The sequence below is a fragment of the Ambystoma mexicanum genome, chromosome 11 (genome assembly GCF_040938575.1).
Source record: "Ambystoma mexicanum isolate Mex_15411 chromosome 11, UKY_AmexF1_1, whole genome shotgun sequence".
In the NCBI taxonomy this organism is placed as follows: domain Eukaryota; kingdom Metazoa; phylum Chordata; class Amphibia; order Caudata; family Ambystomatidae; genus Ambystoma; species Ambystoma mexicanum.
The window spans coordinates 818,207,290-818,232,975 of NC_090934.1; the positions used below are offsets into that span (position 1 = coordinate 818,207,290).

The 25,686-nt window shown below is 53.1% G+C and overlaps 1 protein-coding gene across 1 annotated transcript in view; it reads right to left on the reverse strand.

Annotated features, from left to right (window-relative positions):
- PIK3C2A (phosphatidylinositol-4-phosphate 3-kinase catalytic subunit type 2 alpha) overlaps nt 1-25,686 on the reverse strand; it is a 2,027,647-nt gene that overhangs the window by 507,210 nt on the left and 1,494,751 nt on the right. Inside the window, exon 25 of the mRNA XM_069623772.1 lies at nt 24,881-25,037. Within this exon, the coding sequence (XP_069479873.1) occupies nt 24,881-25,037 (157 nt within the window). The remainder of the gene's footprint in view (nt 1-24,880; nt 25,038-25,686) is intronic.

Sequence of the window (25,686 nt, forward strand, 5' to 3'; positions counted from 1 at the left end):
GAATCCATGCCAGACCCATGCTGGAGAACAACAGTTACAGGTAAGTAACTTGTTCCTTCTCCAGCATGGGGTCTGGCATGGATTCACATGCTCATGAATAAAGAATACATAGCAGTACACACATGCACAACCACGGGAGGTGGCAAAGGCTCAACATTAAGCATCACATCAACTCAACATTAAGCATCTTACCTCCTCACCAGGCTCACCTCAGGCGAACAGGTTGCGCAGCACTGCTTGGCCGACCCTGGACTCCTCCCTGGAATCCCGGTCGACGCAGTAGAATTTCGTGAAGGTGTGCGTCGACCTCCACGTAGCAGCCCTGCATATGTCCAGCAGGGGCACACCAGATAGGAACGCCGTGGTAGCTGCGATCGCTCTGGTGGAATGGGCTCTCGGACGGCCAGGCAGCGGTCGGTTTGCCAACCGGTGACAGCACATGATACAGCCGGAGAGCCATCTGGAGATGGAAGCCTTCGAGAGAGCCTTCCCCTGATTGACAGGTCCAAAGTTCACAAAGAGTTGTGACGTCTTCCGAAAACCCTTCGTGCGGTCCACGTAGAACTTCAGCGCTCTAGCTACATCCAGCGAGTGCAAAGTCCTCTCAGCCGGCGACGAAGGCGACGGGAAGAACACAGGTAACACCAAGGGTTCGTTGAGATGGAAGTCCGACGGTACCTTGGGCATGAAGGAGGGGTGCGTCCTGAGCACTACCCTCGTGTCGTGGAAAGTCAAGTACGGGGCCTTGCAGGAAAGGGCCTGGATCTCTCCCACTCGTCGTGCGGAGGTGATGGCCACAAGAAAAGCTGTTTTCCACGATAGAAACTTCAACGGGGCCGAGTGCAGAGGCTCGAACGGAGGTCCCATGAGCTTGGTCAGCACCACGTTGAGCTCCCACGCCGGGGCCGGAGCCTTCACCGGCGGGAACGATCTGAACAGTCCCTTCATGAACTCTTTCACCAGACGATGAGACCACAAGGACGTCCGGCCCGTGGTTCTGGTGTATCGGGAGATCGCAGCAAGATGAATCTTGATGGACGCATGTGCCAGACCAGCTTTGGCCAGCGTCAGCAGGTACGGCAGTACTTGGGGAGCCGTAATCCGTAGAGGGTTAATCTTCTGTGCGTGGCACCAGACAGAGAACCTCTTCCATTTGTGTCCGTAGCATTTAAGAGTCGAGGACGCCCTGGCCTTTGCAAGAACCTCTCTGCAATCGGCCGGTATGTCGTATCCTCCAAACTCTAGTGCTGCAGGAGCCAGGCCTGCAAGTTCAGCGACTTCGGGTCGTGGTGGAGGATGGCGCCTCCTTCCCTGGAGAGTAGATCCGCGTCCGCCGGCAGCTTGATCGGCGGGGACGCTGACAAGTCCAGAAGGTCCGGGAACCATATCTGCCTCGGCCACGCAGGTGCGACGAGGATCATCCTGCACCGTGACCTCTTGAGCTGGTTGACGAGCCGGATTAGCAGAGGCAAGGGAGGGAACGCGTAGAGGAACAGGCCCTCCCAGGGGAACGAGAAAGCATCGCCCATGCTCCTCATCTGGGGAAACCTGCTGGCGAACCTCCGGCACTTGGTGTTCGTCGCCGTCGCGAACAGGTCGATCTGGGGTGTGCCCCACCGTCGGAAGAGGCGATCCACCAGATCCTGCCGTAGTTCCCACTCGTGGCACGAGCGCAGCTCCCTGCTGAGTGAGTCGGCGATGGTGTTTTTTATCCCTGCCAGATGAAACGGCACCAGAAAAATCCCTTGGGCGACGGCCCAATGCCACAGGTCCTGCGCCTCCTTGGACAGCGCTGGGGACCTGGTTCCGCCCTGTTTCCTGATGTAAAACATGGTGGTGGTGTTGTCGGTGAAGATCCTCACCACCTTGCCCTTGAGGGACGGAAGGAAGGACCTGAGGGCCCAAAACACTGCACGGAGCTCCAGGACGTTGATATGTAGGGACTTCTCCGTCGGGAGCCAGAGTCCCCTTGCGTGCAGATTTTCGGTGTGCGCTCCCCACCCTTCCAGGGAGGCATCCGTGGTCACAGTCTCCTGGTGGGCTGGGGTCTGGAAGTCCATGCCCGCCGTCAGATGCGCGCGGGTGCCCCACCACCGTATCGCTCGTCGGAAACTCTCGTCGAGCTTGATCCTTTCCTCGAAGCTGCCCGTCGTCTGGATCCAGCGCGCATCCAGGAATTCTTGCAACGGGCGCATCCGGAGCCTGCACATGGGAATGAGGTAGATGCAGGAAGACATCATCCCGAGGAGGGACTTGATGGACCTCACTTTGGCCGCGTCGGCCACCAACATCCGTTGCACCTTGCCCAAGATGGTCCTGGTCCTCTCCTCCGACGGGGAGGCCAGAAGGGACACTGTGTCGAGCCTCGCTCCCAGAAACAGTGCGACTTGCGCGGGCACCAGGTGGGATTTGGCGTAGTTCACGGAGAATCCCAGGTCCGTGAGGAGTTGGACGGTCCTTGCCGTGTGGACCACGGCGAGCTCCCTCGTCTTGGCGCGGATGAGCCAGTCGTCCAGGTAGGGGTAGACGTGGATCCCCTCGCGGCGCAGCTGCGCCGCCACCGGTGCAAGGCACTTGGTGAATACCCTGGGTGCCGACCGTAGTCCGAAGGGAAGGGCTTTGAACTGGTAATGACGCCCTTGGACCACGAATCTGAGGAATTTGCGGTGCCCCTTTAGGATGGGAATGTGGAAGTAGGCATCCTCCAAATCCAACGACGATAGGAAGTCTCCTTCCTCCAGCTGACCCAGGACGTGCTGGAGGGTGACCATCCGGAACTTCTGCGCCTTGATGAACTTGTTCAGACGTCGCAGGTCCAGGATGGGGCGCCATCCTCCCGTCTTCTTCTTCACGAGGAAGTATCTCGAGTAGACTCCGGAGCCCCGAAGCCTCTTTGGGACGAGTTCGATGGCGCCCTTTCTGAGCATCGCCTTTACCTCCAGGAGAAGTTGAGGGACGTGAAGTTCTTTCCTGGCCACGGGGGGGACGCGCGGGCACCTTCTTTGAAACTCGAGCGCGTGGCCCCGGGCCAGGGCGTCCAGCACCCAACGGTCGGTGGAGATGGACTCCCACACGCTGACGAAGCCCGCCAGCCGGCGTCCCACCGGGGTGCTTCGGTGGGGGCCCGACCCCAAGGCCGGTTCAATCCTGCTTGGACGCGGCCTTGCCGCCTTGACCTCCTTGGCGACGACGGCGGGGTCCGCTAGACTTGCCTCGTCCTCTGTAGGCCTCTTGCGACGACGAGCGGGCCGCTTGACGGTAGGAAGCGAAACCGCCGCCGGAACCTTTGGAGGCGCCCTTGCCTCCGCCGCTCCGAAAGGGCGTCCGTCGTTGCAGGACTCCAAGGGCCCGGGCCGTCTCAGTATCCGCCTTGATGGCCTGAAGGGAATCGTCCACTGTCTTCCCAAACAGGTTGGTTCCCGTCGAAGGGCATGTCCAGGACTCTGGTCTGGACGTCCTGCCGGAAGTCCGTAGCTTTGAGCCATCCACGACGTCGAAGGCAAACACCGTTGCCCAGCTGGCGGAATCCAGTGTCGGCGATGTCCGTCGCCACGGTGATGGCGTGGTCCGAGGCCACCTCACCTTCCTGCAGGATCTCAAGGGCCTCCGCCCTCTTGTCGTCCGGCAGAAAATCCAGCAGGGGAGCCATCTTGTACCAGAGCTCCCTGTCGTAGCGGGCCACGATAGCCAAGGCGTTGGCCGCTTTAATCGTCGTCGCTGCCGACGAGATGACTCTACGCCCCATAGTATCCAATTTCTTTCCCTCGCCGTCCGGCGGGGAAGTCGATGTGGAGGCCGCACCCCCCCCCGCTTTCTTCCTGGCTGCCGCGGAGACGACGGAGTCCGGGGTAGGCTGCGCCCGGAGGCATAGGGGGGCCGTGTCCGGGACCCGGTACTTTTTCTCGTACCGGTCTCTTCTAGCTGGCGTCGTGGAAGGGTTCTTGAGGAGGGAAAGGCCCTCATCCCAAATGTCGTCCAACAGAGGCACTGCGAGGACCGTCTTCCTCTTGGCCTCGCGCCGCTGATAAAGGAAGCCTTCCTTTTTCTTCTCCTCAGGGCAGAGTTGGAAAAGCTCGGAAGCCCTGGAGATCATGGAGTGGAAAGATCCGATCTCGTCGGGCGGAGAGGCCCTGGTGGGAGGCGACGACGGAAAATCCTCGTCGTATGCCTCGTCGTCCGTACCCGTCGCTGCCGTGTCAGTCCCGTATCATCCCCTCGGGTGGACGGGGAGGAGGGCTGGAAGGGGCGCGACGGTTGAAAAGGAGGTGGTGGATGGATCCTTCTTTTCTTGGTAGGGGGAACACCAGAAGGTCCCGGTTCTGGATCCCCCGACGGGAGAGGTTCCTCCGTCGGTAACGGTCGCCTCGTCCTTATCTCGGAGCATAAGGACTGTATGGCCAACAAAATGGCCGCCGAGTTGTCTTGCGGCGCTGGCAGAGGGGAATCCGACGGGCGAGCAGGGGCCCCGTCGGTATCCTCGACGATGTCGTCGTCGTCACCTGCGTCGGGGTCCATTCCGACGGGCTGGCCTTCTTCCACGCCTAGGCCGTGGCTTAAGACCTCGATCAGCTCCTCTTCTGAGGTTGAGGCCGACTCTACGACGACGCCCTGCCCCCCCTTCTTCTTCCCCACGGAGGGTTTCACGGGGGTCCTATCGATGGGCACAAAGGAAGACTCCCTCTGAGGAGGCAGGGAGATTCTGGGCCCTGAGGTCGCCACCACTGGTGCAGCCACCACAGGCTGAGCCAGGGCCGCCGCGACCGTTTCGATAGAGGGCTTGGTCGGATGGATCAAGGCCTTCACCACCTTAGGTGCGCTCACCGCCTTATCCTTGAGGGAGGGGGCACTGCCACGCTCCTCCTCTGCCTTAGAGCTCGACCGGGGCCTCTCCAGGAGCTTCGCCGGGTGCTCGGCCTTCCTCTTACCCGACCCAGAGCGTTGGCTCGTGGTTGATGGTGCCGGGGAGGGTGCGCCCTGCCTGGCGCCCGCAGAGCCCGACCGTTCGGCGCTCCCGGTGCCAGCGGACTCGCGGTGCTTGGCCTTATGTTGGGCCCCCGTCGCCGGGGCGCCCTCAAAGGTCTTAGAAGACCGCTCGGATTTCTTCTTCTTCTCGCCAGACGGGCTCTTACCCTCCAGCCAGTTGGCGAGACGTTGATGGCGGTCCTTCATGGTCCGTTCCGACATGTTGCCGCAAAACGCACAGTCCTTCTCCACGTGCGTCTTGTCCTCATGAAGGCAGTAAAGGCAGAAAGAGTGTTCGTCCTCCTTGAAGACGTTCTGCAGCTGGCATCCAGGGCAGACCCTGAACAGCTTTCCGGGCGTCGAGCTTCCCTTCTCCTGGGCCATCTCCGAGACAGGGCCCGAGAAGCTTCTGGAGTCCTCCGAAGTGTAGCTCGACGAAATCTTCACCCTTGAGGGGCACAGATGAATCCGACACGGGTCCCCGTTGATCGGATGTAGGATCGGTGGAGCTTGAGGCTCTTTTGACCGAAAGAATCGAAGTTTTTTGTAAAAAGCGCGAAAAAATAGCACTAACGCTCGAGAGCAATAGCACGAGGATCCCAACACATGAACGTGCGGTAAAAATCTGAAGATGGCTGCCAGAGGCGGTACTTAGGTAGAGGGCAGTCATTGGCTGTGGTCAGTATGACGCAGAGACCAGTGATTGGTTATTACTACGAAAGACAGATCAGAAACGAAACTGATACTGGTTTTTTCTTTACCGAGGATTCCCAGCCTGACGACGGGGAATATTCATGAGCATGTGAATCCATGCCAGACCCCATGCTGGAGAACAAGAGATATCATTACAAAAGACTTGTAAGACATTTGAAGTGCCCAGAACTTACCGTTCGTGCAGTTAACGACGGACAGCAGTCCTCTGAGGTCAAGAGGCCTGCACCCTTATCCAGTGAAGAAACTGGTTACGGCACCCTGCCCCGAGGCAGATGGAGAGCTCGGCGTTCACTTACCTAAGGTGAGGGCGTTAACCTTTGGGGTTCTACAGGAGAAGAGAAAGGGAAGAGGAGAGAGGCACCCAATAACCCCAGTTCATTAATCCCATATTTTCTATCTGCAGACATCTTACTCTTCGAGTCAGACATACAGTGCACAGAGGTCCAGCCTAAAGAGCCAATCGTGTGTTACACATCACCTTTGAAGATACGGCATTCACCCAGTCAAGACCGGCGCCTCTGCGGGAATCAGGTGAGCGTTACAATGCCCGACGTCCAGACAGTGCAAGACCCTCTGAGCCTCATCCTTGGGATCCGCAAAGAACGTTGGCAGCACTATATCTTTGTTTAGGTGAAAAGAGGAGACAACCTTAGGTAAGAAAGCGGGGTGAGTTTTAAGCACCACCATGTCCTTATGAAAAGTAGTATAAGGCTTTGAAGCCACCAGCGCCTGGATTTCACTGATCCGGCGTGCCGAGGTAAGGCCCACCAGGAGGGCTGTTTTAATGGTGACTAGCCTGATGTCCGCAGATGCCGTAGGTTTGAATGGTTTATGTGCCATGGCGCCCAAGACCATGTTGAGGTCCCACACTGATGTGGTTTCTTGATGGGCGGATAACGCCTGGTGAGGCCCACCAAGTGTCTTTTAATCACCGGATTAGAGGATGAAAAAACCTCTTCCTCTGAGTTCATGTAGGCTCCAATAGCCACCAGATAGGTGCAGCATGTGTCTACCTGCACCCCCGATTGTGCGAGGTGCACAGAGAAGGATTGCACATCATACAACATGCAGGTCAACGGATCAACCTCCTTAGATTCCACCCAGTGACAAAACCTAGTTCTCTTGCTTTTGTACAAGCTCCTAGCCCCCTGAATAATGTCTAGGTTAGCCTGCGACAGATGCAGATGCTTCAGTGTGACTTGTTCAGGAACCACGCTGCGAGGGCTAACTTCTGGAGGGCGGGGTGGGTGACCATCCCCCCAGCTGAGAGTAGGTGCACTGGGCCCAGCAGCAGATGCACCGGAGCCTGATCTAACAGGCTGAGTAGTTCCGAGAACCATGGTCTTGCTGGCCACCACAGAGCTATCAGGATGATACGAAGGCAGCAGGTCTCCCGTATCTTGCAGATTACCCTGTGAACCCTGGGGGTCGGAGGGAAAGCATACGCGTTCATGCCGTTCCACTGGATCTGCATTGCATCGCCCAGAGAGGCCCTGCCCTGTCCCTGGCAGGACACAAACTGGGGGCACCTCCTGTTGTACTGGGTGGCAACGAGATCCACCCGAGGATGGCCCCACCTGTCGAAGATCCCCTGAAGGACCTGTTTGTTCAGCTGCCATTTGTAATTGTCCACACCCAGCCTGCTGAGCCTGTCCGCCTCCAGGTTGGACTTCCCCGGGAGGTGTATTGCTGCCAGGTGCATGTCGTTTACCAGAGCCCACTCCCAAATGTCGACTGCCAGATTGCAAAGGGGAGGAGACATGGTGCCACCCTGCTTGTTGATGTAATACATGCTGGAGGCGCTGTCCGTCTGAATGAGGATCGCCCTGCCGCTGATCATCGGGAGGAAGGCTTTGAGAGCGAACTCCAGCCATTTGATGTGAGCCGCCTGCTCCTGACAGGACCCTACCCAGTGGGCGCTGTGGCTGTCCAAGGTAGCTCCCCAGCCGTCTAGGGTTCAGTCAGTGGTGATGGTGACCTGAGGTGCTAGTTGACAGAAGGGCCTGCCTATCTGCAGGTTGTTGTCCGTGCTCCACCAGACTAGGTCCTGGTGGAGATGCTGTGGGATGGTGACCAGCTCCGCCTGGGAAGCCTTCTCCTGGCTCCAGGAGGCTGCGAAGTGCAACTGCAAGCGCCTCCTCTTGATCCTTGTATAGGCCACTGCGAGGAGACATGCCGCCATGATGCCCAGGAGGTGTTGGTATCACCACGCTGCTGTCACTGCTCTGAGAAAATGCCCTGTGGCCTTCTTGACGGCTGTAATCTTGTCCTCTAAGGGGAAAATCCTCTCGGAGCTCGTATTCCAGATAAGGCCCAGGAAGGTTAGACTATGCGTGTGCTCCAACTGTGATTTCTTGAGATTGCTGGAAAATCCCAGCTCGTGTAGAGTATTCATGATGGCGGAGGCGGTCTGGTGGACTGCCTCCGGAGACCATGCCCTGGTGAGCCAGTCGTCTATAGGTATGGGTAGACATGGTGACCCTGGGCCCTGAGCAGGGCTGCCACTGCGTTCATCAGTCTTGTAAAGAACCTGGGGGCCGAATTGAGGTCAAGGGTAGAACCTTGTATTGGAAATGGAATCCCATGATCCTGAACCTCAGAAAGGACCGATGGGGTTGCCAGATCAGGACGTGTAGTTAGGCATCCTTCAGATCCAGGGAGCACATTCAGTCTCCCATACACAATGTCTCCGATATAAGTGCTGGGGTAACCATCTTGAACTTTAGAAGAGGAAGGGAAAGGTTCAAGGTGGAAAGGTCCAACACAACTCTCAGGCCAGCCTGGTGGGTCTTGTGTATGTTGAAAATCCGTGAACAGAAGCCCAGACCCCGCTGGGAGGCTGGGACTTCCTCCACTGCCTGATTCTCTACGAGCGAGCGAATTTCCACCAACAGAGTTGCTGTACCAATATGTGGAAGTGGGGGAGAGGAGAAGGAGGGATAGGTAGCCGGAAGCCTGTGGATACTACTGAAAGGATCCATGGGTCTGTGAACCTTGCACGCCAGCGTTGAGAGTGAGAGCAAGCCTTCCCCCCACCAGAGACTCGTGGATCAGGATGGCTGTGTCATGCTTTTTTGCCCTCTGAGGCTGAGGAGGGGGACTGGAAAAAGCCCTTGTGAGCTGCCTTGAGCTGCTTGCGCATGTGCTGGCTCGGCGATCTGTCCGGTTGCCTGGACCGTCTCTCCTGGAAGCCTCTGAAGCCAGCAAAAGACCGACCCTTGTCTGAGCGCTGGTGCGCCTGGCTATATGCCTTGGGGGTGGACTTAGTGAGGATCGATAAGGACTTGGCAGTCTGTGAACTGTTCTTCTTATCAAGTTCCTCGTCCTTAGAGGAATGGAATAGATCGCTCCCTTCAAATGGAAGGCCCAGTAATCGCTCCTGGACATCAGGGTTGAACTTCGTCGCCCATAGCCAGGGCGTACTTCTCATGTTGGTTGCAACACATATGGCACGCCCTGAGGTGTCAATGTGAGCCACTGTGTACTCCATTATATCCTGCACAAGTATTTTGGCTTCAGCCAGTCCAGCCTTAAAGCGCACCTGGCTCTGCACAGGGAGCTCAGGAAAGAAAAATCGGCAATCTCTCGCCACAGCCTCTTGTTGACAGCAGCCAGCATGGAATCAGCATTGGACTGGCGCAGAGGCAGAGAAGCGTTGGAATAGATTTTCTTTTCGTATGCTTCGCAGATCTTCTCCTCCTTACCCAGGAGTGCAGAGGTTGATTTAGCTGATGACGATTGCGATTTGGAGTAGAATGAAGCTGCAGCAATCACTGAGGAATGTGGCTGGGGTTGCGCCGACATTTGCGGAAACTTGCAGCCGAGACGCATATTGGTAGGCTGTGTGGAGTGTGGTTTGAGCCATCCTTTCTTGGCAAGCGCCACCACGTCCTTCTGCATTGGAATTCCCGTTCTAGCCATGGGGCGTAGAGTGAGAACCTCAGCCAATACCCCCGCCTCTGGTTCTTCCACCTCCGACTGTGGATGCCCCAAATACTCAGTCAGGCCTGCCAGGCGTTCGTGGACGGCCTTGGCCAACGATGGCGTGCCAGGGTCCTCCGCCTCATCTGTGCCCACCAATGTGTCCTGCTGGTCAGGTGCAGCTGGAGGAGTGCCAAGTGCCAGGCGATGTCCAGTCCCACCTGGAAACTCGTTCCCCCTACCTGGTCCCCAAAGGGGGATGTGTCGGGCGAGCCACCATTTTATCTGGTCCGGCGGCCATTTTGTCCAGCTGCGTGCCATGTGCCTGTGTCGTGGCGCTTGGTGCGCTGGGCCTGGCTTCTTCCAGGACGCGGAGCAGTGGAGGTTGAGGCCTACCCTGCACCTCAGGACGGGGCCTGGTAAGCAGGCCACCCTCGGCTGTGGCGCCGGTAGTGCTGCGTACAGGCGCCCCCTCAGTGATGAGTCGGTATTAGGGCGTAGCCCCTTGAGTTGAGGCTGGGTAAAAGAACCTTGTGGTCCCACAGCAGAGTCACCGGTAGGATCTCCCGACCCCTGGGCTTGGTGGCCGGTAGCTGAAGCAGCCTTGGTGCGTGTGCTGGTACTAGGACCGGATGGGTTCCTCCTGCGCATCCTGGGGAAGGATACGTCTTTGCGGGGTGCGGATGAGAACAGTGTACCTACCTTGGGCCTGGTCGTGTGTTTAACGAATGCCTTTAGGTCGTCTGGAGGCAACTTACCGAAGACCTCCCTCCACCTGGCTAACTTGTTCTTCAGAGCGTGCGGTGTGAGCGTGTTGCACATGGTACAGCCTTCCGAGCCGTGGTCTGGGCCAAGGCAGCGGAGGCAGAGAGCATGCGGGTCAGATGTAGGGAAGAAACCCTCACAGGCTGGACACCTGCTGAAGCCGGCTGGCGTCGACATGCGTCGGGGAGGAGTGTGGCGCCAGAGGACAAAACGGTGCCTGATTGAAGATAAGAAAAATAAGACAAAAGTACTTCTCAGGGGAAGAGCACGTGGTGTTACTAGGCTGGAGGCCTAACCCAGGAGCACTAGTGCTAGGGAAAGCAGTCTGTTCCAGTCGACGCGGAAAAGAGGACTGAGGAGTGGCACCAGTGGGCAGAGTTAGGGGAGCGCATTCTCCAAGGGGCCGCACCCGCGCTTTAATGTACATTTAAAGGGGAAGATGATTTTTATGATGAAAAAGGTTCCGTTTCGCACCCCTAGCGAGGGACGCCCATTCAGTATGGAGGAAAGGGGACGGGACGTAGGAATACGAGGTTTACCGTATGCAATGTGCTAGCTACTTGTTCCCAACACGTACCTCCTGCTCACACTTTTTGCACCTGTTCACAAGGGCGCCGGATAGTACATGGGTGGCATCGCCCGGGGCAACCAAACGCTAACAATGTTAACGCCCTTTAAATGCCAGCAGCACCCCCCTCTTTGGAGTGCCAATAGTTTCCTCTGAGCAAAAAGGCGTATGAATACACTTATTTCCTGGGTTTCCTTTTCATTTCCAGAGAACAGAAACAAACTGTGCAGTTCTAATTTTGCCTTTGCATTTCTGGATCAAAAAAATGTCAACTTAATTTAAAAGAGATTGTGGGGATCACACATATGCACATAAGATTTTTAATGGGTTTCTGATAACTAAGGGCATCTCATGATGGACAACGGCAAAGGTTTTCAGTATGGGACAAACTGTCTGATATGGTTAATTAAAAAAACATGGTTTCACGGTCCTACCACCTGCCACGCAGCACTGCTACATGCGTACATTCAGAGACTCTCTTTATGGAATAATTGGCAAGTTAGAAATTACAAACTGCCTCTGCATTAATTTACTTGTTTTATCGCTGCATTTGTGGACCAATCCAATTTCATGTTCCACTGCAGGTTTTGGGTTAAACCAGCAGATGCATTCTGGCATATGTATGCTATCCAACAGCCAAAGGGCTGGAGGAGGAATAAGAAGTAAGGAACAAGTTACTTACCTGTAACTGTTGTTCTCCAGCATGCTTCTGGCATGGATTCACATGCTCATGAATATTCCCCGTCGTCAGGCTCGGAATCCTTGGTAAAGAAAAAATCAGTATCAGTTTCGATCGATCTGTCTTTCTTAGTAGTAACCAATCACTGGTCTCTGGGTCATACTGTCCCCAGCCAATGTCTGCCCTCTACCTTAGCACCCCCCCTTGGCAGCCATCCTCAGATTTGGTAGCACGTAAAGTGGCAGTATGACCAAGTGAAGAGCCACGGAGGGAGGGTTCGCATGTGAATCCATGCCAGACCCATGCTGGAGAACAACAGTTACAGGTAAGTAACTTGTTCCTTCTCCAGCATGGGGTCTGGCATGGATTTAGATGCTCATGAATATAAGAATACATAGCAGTACACACATGCACAACCAGGGGAGGGGGCAAGGCTCAACATTAAGCATTACATAAAACTCAACATTAAGCATCTCTTACCTCCTCACCAGGCTCACCTTAAGCAAGTTGCGCAGCACTGCCTGGTCGACTCTGGACACCTCCTTGGAATCCCGGTCCACGCAGTAGAATCTCGTGAAGGTGTGCGTCGACTTCCATGTAGCAGCCCTGCGGTTGTCCAGCAGGGGCACACCAGACAAGAACGCCATGGTAGCAGCGATCGCTCTGGTCGAATGGGCTCTCGGACGGCCGGGCAACGGTCGGTTTGCCAACCGATGACAGTGCAAGATGCAGCCGGAGAGCCATCTGGAAATGGAAGCCTTCGAGAGAGCCTTCCCTTGGTTCACAGGTCCAAAGTTCACAAACATCTGTGATGTCTCTTCGTTCGGTTCACATAGAACCTCAGCGCTCTAGCTACATCCAGCGAGTGCAAAGTCCTCTCGGCCGGTGACGAAGGCGATGGGAAAAAGACTTAACACCAAGGGCTCGTTGAGATGGAAGACCGACAGCACCTTGGGCATGAAGGAGGGGTGCGTCCTTAGCAACACCCTCGTCTCGGGGAAAGTCAAGTATGGAGGCTTGCAGGAAAGGGCCTGAATCTCTCCCACGCGTCGTGCAGAGGTGATGGCCACAAGGAACGCTGTCTTCCACGACAGAAACTTCAACGAAGCTGAATGCAAGGGCTCGAATGGCGGGCCCATAAGCCTGGTCAGCACCACGTTGAGTTCCCACGCCGGGGCTGGAGCCTTCACCGGCGGGAATGATCGGAACAGTCCTTTCATCAACTCCTTCACCAGGCGATGAGACCACAGTGACAACCGTCCTGCAGTTCTGGTGTATCGGGAAAACGCTGCCAGATGTAGCGTGAGCTAGTCCAGCTTTGGCCAGATACAGTAAGTACGGTACCACTTGAGGGGCTGTAATCCGTAGAAGGTTAATCTTCTGTGCACGGTACCAGACAGAGAACCTCTTCCACTTGTGTCCGTAGCACTTGAGAGTTGAGGACTGTTAGGCAGAAACCTGTGCAGTTCCCTTAGGGACCATTGCAAAAAGTTTAAGACCACAGGAGTATGCAGTAAACCCAATTGGTAGCAGTCTGTACCACCCAGATTTACCTGGTAGCTGTGGCTGAGCAGTCAGACTTCTCTCAAGAAGAGTTAAGCAGTATATAGAGTATACACAATAGGGCTAAAAATACAGTAGCACAAGCAAACACTGACCAGAGCTTTGGTCTAAAAGTATATAATTATTTATTTAAAAACACACTTGTAAAAATACACTGGCACTAATATGTCAAGAAAGTTCAAACACAGTCACTATAAGTATATACACCTCCCTAGTTAATTATTCGACAAGTCTAGGTTAAGACACCACTTATTTAGCAAAACAGAGGTGAGCGCGTAACTGTAGATGGCACTCCAATAATTTGTTTAAAAAGGGAGAGAAAAGGCAGAATATGAAAATAACACAGTACCAACACTTAAGAAACCACAGCAAGTCAAGAAAGGCAGGGTCTACTGTAGAGCAAAAAGTTCATAGGCCAGGCCCACTCTTGGAGAGGGCAAGGCGGAATGTGCCCAAGATCACACAGTGGAAATGCACTCAAAGTCTTTGCAGAAAAGTCAAAAGAGGTTGGATCAGTTCAGAAAGGTAAAGTTAGCAGGTCCGAGGTCACCCCAGGATAGAGAGTCAAGGATTTACGGGACACCTTGGACAATCGGTTGCAAGGCAGACCAGGCGGGACACGGTACCTGAAATGGTGAGAAAGCTCCAGCGGGGGCAGTTGTTCCTGGCAGCGGGTGCAAGTCGGGGCTTCGTCCAGGGCAAGAGATGATCTCGACGTGGAGGAAAGCTGTAGGTCTTTGCACTGCCAGGGAAGAAACCAACCGCGGGGTTTCCCGATTAAAAGGTACAACCCTACCAATGGGAACTGATGTGTAAAGCTGCATCCAAAACATCCTTGTCCACCCAATATAAATCACATGCCATTAAACTCTTACACCGATGGCAATACGATCCACTCAAGTTGTCCCGGATGTTCCAGACACTGAGCCCAAGATGCTGGCGAGAATGTGGAGAGATAGCCGACTACTGGCACATGTGGTGGAGCTGCCCACGTATAAAGGTATTCTGGGAGGAAGTCCTGACATGGATCAAGGATATAGACGGCATACAAAGGGATGCTGATCCACGTCTGATTCTCTTTGGATTGGAGAGGGAAGAGGACGGATGGACCAGACTCAGAGGTCTTGCCCCACAGTTACTCCTCGCAGCCCGAGCGCTGCTGGTAACAAAATGGAAATCCAAAACAGTACCAAGCAAGAGAGAATGGGTCTGCCTATCAACCAACATCTACACAATGGAGACGATCACTGCTTCTTTGCACAACAAAGCGTCCCAATGCGAGACCTTATGGTCAGACTTCCGGAGCAAACATCTTTCAGAGACGACGGACTCCCAACCAGAGGATGACACTGGACCCTAAGTAAAACGAAATCTTACAGCCCTCATTGAGAAATGATGTTGATCCCAGAACTGTAGAAGACCACATGATAAGTGGGTAGAACTCTATCCATTGCGATTATACCGATAGAGAAAATGATTGCCGCAGAGATGTCTGCCCAGTTAGGGGGAGGGAGGTGGGAGGGCACGGGCTATGTTATTTTGCCTGTTACAACCAAGGAACAGACTTGAATATAGTAACAATTTATTGAATGATGAGATTCTGATGCTGCTCCTCAAATGTAAACATATGCTAACAGTGATGTAACAAGTGAAATACTTCAACTGTTTTTTTTTCCGTTTTGTTTTTGTTGTTGTTTCAAAATCAATAAAACCAAATTTAAAAAAAAAAAAAGGTACAACCCTTTTATTCGCGGTAGTGGTGAAGCGTGGCTATCCGGCCGCCAGGGTGCTTGGCACGGGCGATTCGACCACGAGACGATCCAGGAAGGTGAAAAAGGCGAACTGGTTGGTCCCAACGGCTCAAAGGGAAGAAGACTCTCCTGGAAGAAGATCTCCTCTGTCGTCGGGGAAGTGGTGAGTTTGTACAGCAGGGCTCCACCGGTGGTGTCGTCGTTGTAGATGGCTCAGTTTCTCCCCTCTTTGGATTCTTTAGGTCCTGTGGCGACTTCTGAAGTTCCAGTCCCTAAAGCCCTGCTTTTATGCAGCAAAACCCCCATTCATCAGCCTAGCTGTCACTCAAACATGCTAAGTGGTGAGCCTGCGCCAATCACACAAGAGTGCGACTTGAGTTGCCAAGGCAACTCAGTCCAGGGTGCCTAATCCCCCTCCCACACATCCTGTTGACCCCAGACGGAGTGGCAACATTTGGAGGGCTTCTGTGGAGAAGCCCGCCAAAAAGTGGAACAAAGGGCTCGACTTGGGTTAGAGTTTCAGAGGCAAACACAAACACCATTTTAAAACCGAGTCCTGGCAAAAAGACCCAACCGGGGAATCAATATTAAATAAATAACCCGGCGGTATCTTTAACATTGCACCAAAAAGTGGTGCGTTTAAAATTAATGGGAAAATCCCATAGGAAATATTCTGGTGGAATATTTCGCATGGTATCCACTGCCACCAGCCAGAAACTCGACAAGGGGGGACTGGACAGTGCCCCCTTGGAAAACAGACCCAGGGGCAATCGAATTACCCCTACCAGTACTTCCACAATATGATCGTTTGTACTGGTTCTGTTCACAATTTGAGACTAGTAAAGCCAATGGTGACTTTACATGCCCTGGGAGACAGTAGTCAGTCCCAGGGTATGGAGTCTATGTTTGGGGGTCACTATGACACCCCTGTTTTACTGCACTGAGGGTGCTGTGTAACACACATACCAAAAACACATGAAGCCCTATGGAGTAAAAGACCCCATAGCCCATAAAACACATTACATGGTCAAAGGACATTCTCAAATCATGCCTAAGAGTGGGGGAAAGAGAGTCTCACTCTTAGCAGGAGAAAAAAATAGACCCAAAAAATCCAGCACAGCTGCTGGGGGACTCACTAGGTTTGGGAAATTAGCCTTAACAGAGAATTCTCCCTAACAAGGACGCCCTGGCCTTTGCAAGAACGTCTCTGCAGTCAGCTGGGATATCGTACCCTCCAAACTCTAGTGCTGCAGGAGCCAGGCATGCAAGTTAAGCGACTCCAGTTCGTGATGAAGAATGGCGCCTCCTTCTCTTGAGAGAAGATCTGCGTCCGTCGACAGTTTGACTGGTGGGGACGCTGACAAGTCCAGAAGGTCCGGGAACCATATCTGTCTCGGCCACCTCGGTGCAACGAGGATAATCCTGCACCGGGACCTCTTGAGTTGGTTGATGAGCCTGAGCAGGAACGGCAACGGCGGGAACGCATACAGGAACAGGCCGTCCCAGACGAACGAGAAAGCATCGCCCATGCTCCTCGGCTGGGGGAACCTGCTGGCGAACCTCTGGCACTTGGAGTTCGTCGCCGTCACGAACAGGTCAATCTGGGGTTTGCCCCATCGCCTGAAGAGTTAATCCACTTGATCCTGGCGTAGTTCCCACTCGTGGCAAGAGCGCAGCTCCCTGCTGAGTGAGTCGGCAATGGTGTTTTTTATTCCTGCTAGATGAAAAGGCACCAGAAACATCCCCTGGGTAACGGCCCAGTGCCACAGATCCTGGGCTTCCTTGGACAGGGCTGGGGATCTTGTTCCTCCCTGCTTCCGGATGTAGAACATCGTGGTGGTGTTGTCGGTGAAGATCCTCACCACCTTGCCCTTGAGGGACGGGAGGAATGACTTGAGGGCCCAGAACACTGCTCGGAGCTCCAGCATGTTGATGTGGAGCGGCCTCTCCTCCGGGAGCCAGAGGCCTCCCACGTGAAGATCTCCGGTGTGCGCTCCCCACCCCTTCAGGGAGGCATCCGTCGTCACAATCACCTGGTATGCTGGGGTCTGAAAGTCTGTGCCTGCGGTGAGATGCGCGCGGGTGCCCCACCATCGAATTGCCTGGCAGAATACTTCGTTGAGCGAGATCTTGTCCTCGAAGCTGTCCGTCGCTTGCGTCCAACGGGCGTCGAGGAACTCCTGCAGAGGACGCATCCGAAGCCTGCACAGGCGCACCAGATAGAGGCAAGAGGACATCATCCTGAGAAGGGACTTGATGGACCTCACTCTGGCCACGTCCGTGGCCAGCAGACGCTGTACCTTGCCCAGGATGGCCTGCATTCTTTCCTCCGACGGTGAGGCCAACTGCGCTACTGTATCGAGCTTGGCTCCCAGAAACAGCGCGACTGCGACGGAACCAGGTGGGATTTGGGGAAGTTGATGGAGAATCCCAAGTCCGTGAGCAGCCGGAAGGTCTTTGCTGTGTGTTCGGCGGCGAGTTCCCTTGTGCCTGCTCGGATGAGCCAGTCGTCCAGGTAGGGGTAGACGTGAACACCCGGGGCGCCGACTTCAATCCGGATGGGAGGGCCTTGAACTGGTAGTGCCGCCCTTGGACTACGAACCTGAGAAACTTTCGGTGTCCTTTTAAGATGGGGATGTGAAAGTATGCATCCTCCAGATCCAACGACGATAGGAAGTCGCCTTCCTCCAGCTGTCCTAGCACATGGTGGAGGGTGACCATCTGGAACTTCTGTGCCTTGATGTATTTGTTTAGCCGACGCAAGTCCAGGATGGGACGCCAACCTCCGGTCTTCTTTCTGACGAGGAAGTATCTTGAGTATACTCCGGAGCCTCTTTGGGACGAGCTTGATGGCTTCTTTCTTGAGCATCGCCCTTACCTCTAACAGCAGTTGAGGGATGTGGTTTTTCCTTCGTGGCCACGGGCGGAATTCGGGGGCACTTCTTTAGAAATTCCAGAGTGTGCCCGTGGACCAGGTCATCCAGCACCCAACGGTCAGTGGAGATGGACTCCCACACGCTGATGAACTTTGTCAGCCGGCCTCCCACCGGGGTGCTTCGGTGGGGGCCCGACGTGGTGGCCGGTTCAGTCTTGCTTGGAAGCAGCCTTGCCGCCTTGGCCTCCCTGGCGACGACGACGACGAGATCCACCTGACTTGCCTCGTACCCTGTAGGCTTCTTGCGACGAAGAGCGGGCCGCCTGACAGTAGGTCGAGGAGCCGCTGCCGAATCCTTTGGAGGCAACTTGCCTGCCTCCGGAGTTCGGAACGGGCGGCTATCGTTGCTGCAGAACTCCCAAGGCCCGAGCTGTCTCTGTGTCGGTCTTTATGACCTGCAGCGACTCATCCACAGTCTTTCCAAACAGATTGTTCCCGTCGAAGGGCATGTCCAAAACCTTGGCTTGCACGTCCTGGCGGAAATCCGTCGCCTTGAGCCACCCCTGCCGTCGAAGGCAAACGTCGTTGCCCAACTGGCGGAAACCGGTGTCAGCAATGTCCGTGGCCACAGTTATGGCAAGGTCCGACGCCACCTCACCCTCCTGTAGGATCGCCAGGGCCTCGGGGGCGATCTTGTACCACCATTCCCTGTCGTAGCGGGCCACAATCGCTAGGGAGTTGGCCCCCTTAATCGTTGTCGCCGCTGAAGAGATGACTCATCGTCCCACAGCGTCCAGCTTCTTTCCCTCACCATCCGGTGGGGAAGTTGAGGATGAAGCCGATGCCCCTCCTGCCCCTGCTTTCTTCTTGGCCGCTGCTGAGAAGACCGAATCCGGGGTCGGCTGCGCCCTAAGGCACAACGGGGCGGCGTCGGGGACCCGGTACTACTTCTCTTACCGGTCCTTCTTGGCAGGTGTCCTGGACGGGTTCTTGAGGAGGGCAAGTCCCTCGTCCCAGATGTCATCCAGCAATGGCACCGCGAGGACCGTCTTCCTCTTGGCCTTGCACGTTGGTAGAGGAAGCCTTCCTTCTTCTTCTCCTCAGGGCAGAGCTGAAAAATCTCGGATGCCCTGGCAATCATGGTGTGGAAGGTGCCAATCTCGTCGGGTGGGGATGCCCGAGGAATCGGAGACGGGAGGCCAGTCCCGTCGTCACCGCCGTCATCATCCGTCCCCGTCGTGGCCGTGTCTGTTCCCGTGTCGTCCCTCGGGATCGGGGAAGGCGACAAAGGCTGAGAAGGCCGTGAGGGCTGAAGGGGCACTGGATGAATTCTCCTCCTCTTGTTCGGAGGGCTTCCCGACGGACCCGGTACGGCTGGGTCATCCTTCGGGGGTAGGGGCAGTCTCGTCCTCATCTCCGTGCATATGGCTTGGATTGCCGTCAAAATGGCCGCTGAGTTGTCCTGAGGCTCGGGTTGTCCTGAGCGACAGGCCTGCCGGGAGCGACAGTTGTTCCTCCACGGGAACCTCATCGCCGTTGCCACCCTCGCTCTCATCGTCCCCCTCCTCGGGATTCCTCCCATGGGGCTAGGCCTCTTCCAAATTCTCAGCCAGCTCCTCCTCGGAGGTTATGTCCATGTCCGTAACGGTCACCGCCCCCCTCCCCCCCCCTTTTTCCACCAGGGTCTTCACGGGGGTCTTCTCGATGGGCTTAAAAGAGGATTCCCTCCGCGGAGGCAGGGAAACTCTGAGCCCCAAGGTCGCCTCCACTGGGATAGCCTCCACAGGCTTCGCCAGGGCCGCAGCGACTCCCTCGATAGAGGCCTTAGCCGGGTGGATCAAGGCCTTCGCCGCCTTGGGCGTGCTTGAGGCCTTCACCTTAGGGGGAGGGTCACCGCCTCGCTCCCCCTCTGCCTGTTCCTTCGAGATCAACCGGGGCCTCTCCAGAAGCTTAGCCGGGTTCTCAGATTTTCTTTTCCCCTCGCGGTAGATGGCGTCGGTGAAGGTGCGCCCTGCCTGGCAGCCGAGGAGCCCGACCGTTCGGCACTCCCGGGGCCCGCAGACTCACGGTGATTTGCCTTCTGTTGGGCCTCCGTCGCCGGGGCGCCCTCACAGGACTTAGAAGACCGCTCGGACTTCTTCTTCTCACCTGCTGGGCTCTTGCCTTCCAGCCAGTTGGAGAGGCGGGTCCGGCGATCCCTCAAAGTCCGGTCCGACATGTTCATGCAAAACGCAAAGTCCTTCTCCACGTGCGTTTTGTCCTCGTGGAGGCAATAGAGGCATTTTGAATGCTCGTCCGACTTGAACACATTTTGTAGGTTGCATCCAGGGCAGATCCTGAACAGTTTGCCGAGTCGAGCTTCCCTTCTCCTAGGCCATGTTCTTCTCGTCCACGAGGTAGGCCTCAGAAACTTCTGGAATCCTCCAAGAAGCGTCACTCGACGAAAACTTCACCCTTGAGGGGCGTAGATAAATCCGAAACGGGTCCCCGTTGATCGGAAGTAGAAACGGTGGTGCTTGAGGCTCGATTAAACCGAAAAATGAGATAAATCTCTTTGAAAAAGCGCAAAACGCAGAAAAAACTCAAGAGCTATAGCACGAGGACTCCCAACACTTTAGCGTGCGGTAAAAATCTGAGGATGGCTTCCAAGGGCGGGGCTTAGGGAGAGGGCAGTCATTGGCTGGGGGTAGTATGACCCAGAGACCAGTGATTGGTTACTACTAAGAAAGACAGATCAGAAACGAAACTGATACTGATTTTTTTCTTTACCAAGGATTCCCAGCCTGACGACGGGGAATATTCATGAGCATGTGAATCCATGCCAGACCCCATGCTGGAGAACTTTGTTCGCACTACGAGCTGGAGAGGCCCTGATTGCATTCACCTGTTCCAAGCAACTGCAGGCTAGGCTGCTGGGAGCCAGTGAGACCTTAATTACAATCCACTGCTCAGGCTACTGAACCTGGGACTGCACTTGATTGAACACAGCAACAGAAACTGCAATCTACTCCACCCTGGAGGGCTGTGGGCTTCAGGGGCATTTATAAACAGAAGCAGTTGTTCAGTCAACTGCTTCCACTGGGAGTTTGTGCTTCTGTGACCAGTTTTTGAACCCTTTCTTAACATCTTGATTTTGGCTTGTGAATCCTGTTTATTGTTGCTGCCTTGCAGCGCCTTTTCGAATCTGCTGTTGCAGCCTGTCTGATTTTTAACCTTTCTGTGAAATTCTGCTTTTGTCTTCTGAACCATGCCTGCCTTCGCTGCTCTGTTTCAACCCCTGACCTGTTTTGCTGTTAAGGACAGCCAGTTCCATATCAGTATCTTTGCTGCCTTATCGACATTCTGAAAACACCATGTTTTCTTTGAGCATTTCCGCTTTACAGGCTTGTCCTGTTTCTGCCTATGCTGTTTTCTCTTTCTCTCTGCAATCCCAGTCTCTTGCTTTACTGTCATCTGCTCCTATTATTCAATGCCCAATATTAAGCTTTCCTGTTCATTTCTTGCCTACCTAATTACTAGACTGCAATCAATGTTTTAGTGCCTGCTCTTACGTGCACTGTTTCCTGAACCCCTCGTATTCGCTTAGCTCCGTTACAAACCTGAGGCGTTTCTCCCATGCTATTCCCCGGGATCCCTGACTCAGGTGGCCAGGGGAGGGCCATCACTCTTGGATCCCAACTCTGGGGGTGTACAAGCGAGGGAGGATCACTTGGGAGACTGAGAGGAACGCCCGCGGGCGAGACACAGGATTTCCCCCGTTCCAGTACATCCCTACCCAACATCCCCTCAGTAATTCTAGGTTATCACTCAAAACCCATTCAGCCGCAACAATACCTTTACCCTCTTCATCCTGCCAAGAAGTACAACTCCCACAATCCCTACATCCATTATGCAGAATCAAAGGCCAAAACAGGGAGGAGCCGCTCTGATGATATGCAATGTCTTATCCAATTGAGAAGACTAGGCAGGGTCAGGTTCCCATTCACCAACACACCCACTCCGTTCTTAGAAGTTATGTACAGTGCCGTTCCATGTAACCCCTCCCCCCCTTTTGCTAACAATACCAAGAAGAAGAAGATGCAACTGAGAGGGATGAAGAGTGCAAACAAGAAACCCACTAAGGCACAGAAGACCGACTCTACCCTTCTAACAGCTTGCTGTCCCATTAATGAGAACAGGCAGAGTCTGGCAGGCCCAACCCTAACTATAGACCTGCAGCACATTAACATCCCACAGGTGCTTAAAGCCTGCAGGAGAAGGGAAGGCAGTTGCTCTTGGGAAGCCAGGAGGGAGGTTGCAAGGCAGAGACCGGCAAAAGATCCCTACCTAAATTCCAGGCACTCTGCGGGAGCAAGTTGGGGTTACTGCCCAGACAGGAGACCTGGGAACAGAAGGAAGCAGGAGCTGGTGGCCTCAGGAGAGTGGTGTGCAGAAATGCTGGGCCAGTGCTCATTAAGGGTTATAGCGTGGTGAGGGAGCCAAGCCTCCATGGACCTGGAGCCGTGCAGCATGCACTCTGTTGGTCAAGCCCAGGGCAGGGCTCATTCCATTGGGTACAGAGCCAACCGAAAAGAGGTCTGAGGGGCAGGTGGCGAAAACCCTGACTCCGATTCCGCATATCCAAAGGGAACCACTGCTCAGTCCGCCGCTGCCTGGTAAGTCTGGACTACTAAAGCAAGAGACACTCGGGAGCATGCAGCGTCAGGAGAGAGAAGCAGGAGAGAAAGAGCCAAGAGACTAAAACCTGCATTGGGGAGGCCGCCAAACCAGGGATTGATCCTGAAGGGCCGCGAGGACCCCACCACAGAAGAGCACCTATGCTGGGGGGTAATCCAGAAAGGGGAGTGACCCAGGAGAACCAAAAATAACCAGAGAAGATGTGCATTGTGAAACATGCAGCGCAATAAGGTGACACAATTTTCCAAAAGTGCTTTTGGCAAAGGTTTCTGTGAACTTGCGAACTGTATGCTGTGAAGTGAAAGCATTACAAGGACATAGTGATTCTGTAGCCGGAAACTTAAGGGGCCTGTGAGAAAAACCTATGTGAACTTTGTTAAACCCGATTCAAAAGTGGTCATGCAGAGCTGTGCGCCAGCTTGTGTAGTATCGAAAGTCTTCGAGGGAACCTGAAGTGAATTACACATGGTGGCAGGCCCACGTCTAACAGAGGGAAGTTGGTAGTGATTAATGTGTGTGAAGGAGACAGGCTCAAGCCAGACAGAGGGAAGCCTGTCGTCAACTGTGTCTATTGAAACTAACAGGCCCAAGTCCAAACAAGGTGAACCGGTTGGGCCTATGTGACATTTGTGAATGCTATGCAAAGAATGTCTTAGCTTGGTTAAAGTGAACCCGAGGGGAAAAAATGTTGAATACTGAGAACAGAACTGTATTGAGTTAATACTGAAAGAGGCAAGAGAAGCCTATTGTGACTCTAGACCCAGGAGACCTGTCCTGGGAAGTGAATTGTACCCTAGCTGCTTGGAAGGATACCGAAGTAGCAGACCTGTACCAGCCCATCCTCCTTGCAGTTATTCTCTGGCCTGTAGCTTATCCACAGGGGAAGGGCATTGCTGAGAAGCTTACAGCCATCCTGACTTATTTTGATACACTTTCTTCTTTCGTTGAACATTAATGTTTCCCCTCACTAGTTATTGTATAATCTTAGGGCAGGTAATATGGTTATTGGATACGTCTTTATTCTTTACTAAAACTGTTCTTTTATTTAATGGTTGAGCTTGCTCCCAGTTTAGTGATAGGGCCGGACAGGAAGTCTCCAACCCCTTTATAACCAATCAATAAATATTTTAAAACTTGCATCACTGTGTTGCTTCCGTACTTTTGATACCATGGGTTCCTCACAGATGGCAGTGACCTGTCTTGTCTGAGCCCATTGCTTTGTGTGTCCTGATATTCCAGTCTGTGCTTTGTTCTTTGTTTCAATACCCATCATGTACTTGGTTATTTCTTTCATTGCTACTTTCCACATATATTACATCTTGGTGGACTGCTGTGCCTCCGCTCTGTATTTGTTTACAATGAACCCTGTGTTGGTATCTGTTCAGATCAGATAAGGCAAAGACTTTGGTTTCCTTTGTTTAGTCCCTTGGAGTCTTACCTTCCTCAGTATATGTTCTCCAGTTTCACCCTTACACTGACTACAACAGTCTCTTCAGCACGCCTAACTCGTGACACTGCTGTATGACAGTTCAGAGTAATCTGCTGGTACCGATCCCAAGGGCTTTCCCTAATCTCTGGAGACCCCTATATTCCAGTAGACCCTTTATTCAGATCAATCTGTGTTGTCCAGTTTATGTCTTTGCTTTCTCTGTGTCTCTTTGCTTACAGCCAGCCCCTGTCCTGTAGTTCCTGTGACTACCTGTTACAACTCAGATCAGCATGGTATGTACCTTGTTTATGTTATATGCTAGCATTACCTCATGCATCTCCACTAATCTACAGTGCATACTCTGAGGTATAGCTTTTGCCCTGTGCCCATCTGCCCGACCTCTGACACATACTTGTATCTACTACTTTGACAGCAAGCACGATTTATACATTTGAAATTCAATATGAAAAGAACTATAGAGAATGTACACATGTTGGCAATTAGTGGGTTGACGTTTGTGCAATGCAGCCAAACTAAAATGTTATGGGGTGAATTAATGTGGGTTGATTTCTGATGCACAACATAAAAGATGAATATGCATATGGTCTATACCGCCAGTGAATATAAACAGCATTTTATACAGATATATTTTGGGCTTATGCAGGCGGAAACATCAGCATGCACCCTCTCATATTGTTTTGTGAACTAAAGGGAATTAACAATTATCTATAGCCAGAATAGGAACAGTATATTTACCTGTGAAGAGTATTGGAAAGGTATTGGTTTGTGGAAAAAAAAAAGAATGTCCAGGACTGCTTTTCTGCTACCTTGACTGACAGAGGTCTGCTTTTTCACAATGTCTGTTCCAGCAAAATAAGAACAACAAGAAACAAAGAACCAGCAAGAAGGCACATAAGGCTCTGCAAGAAAAGCCTTTTGCATTTGAAAACAATGTATAGAAAAGTAAACGCATTACCAAGGAAAGAAGGTTAAGAAATAGATTTGTGTGCTTCCTTATCAAGTTATAGGCTTGGCAACAGAGGTCCACAAACAACTGGAATCGACTGGTTGGTTTTTCGCCACCATTTATGACATATGCCATGTCTGAAGTTAGTACAAACGGAGCTCGATCCCTGTTCAAAAGAATAAACATGCACAAGTCAAGTTACTCCACTATTGTGAACTAAATAAAGACTCTTGTTCCTTTCAATTAGTGAAAATAGTTCTAAAGACTAGCATACAAAAGTAGCACAAACAATGATACAAAACATTTACTTAAAATAACCACTTACCATACAATGATTAATACAAGATTCACCATATTTTCCCCAGGGCTCTACCTTCTCTGATCCAACCATTTGTACACCTCTTGTATCCCTCACTCCATGATAGGCATTATACAGAGCTTAAACCTCATTAGCACTGTTAGGAAAGATATGACTTTGCTGCTTTTCCTCCAAACAAATTCAGGGGTTCTATTCTTTTTGTGATTGTTTTGAATTTTTCCTGACGGTTGGAGGCAAGTGAAGCCTTTTTGTTCCACTTTCTTTGATAAGCTCAATGTTTAATGTTTTTTCTCCGGTTTCATTAGTTTACCTCTGGTTAAAATTGGTTATGACATGATATGACATCCATATAGCATGAGGTATTCTAAATGTTTCCATTTATGTTTGTTTTAACCAGAAGATGCAATGTGGAATGTGAATGTAATAATCCTTTTTTTATTGGTCTTTTTTAATCTAATATTGCCTGCTGTGTCTGTGCTTAGATCATCTAAACTGC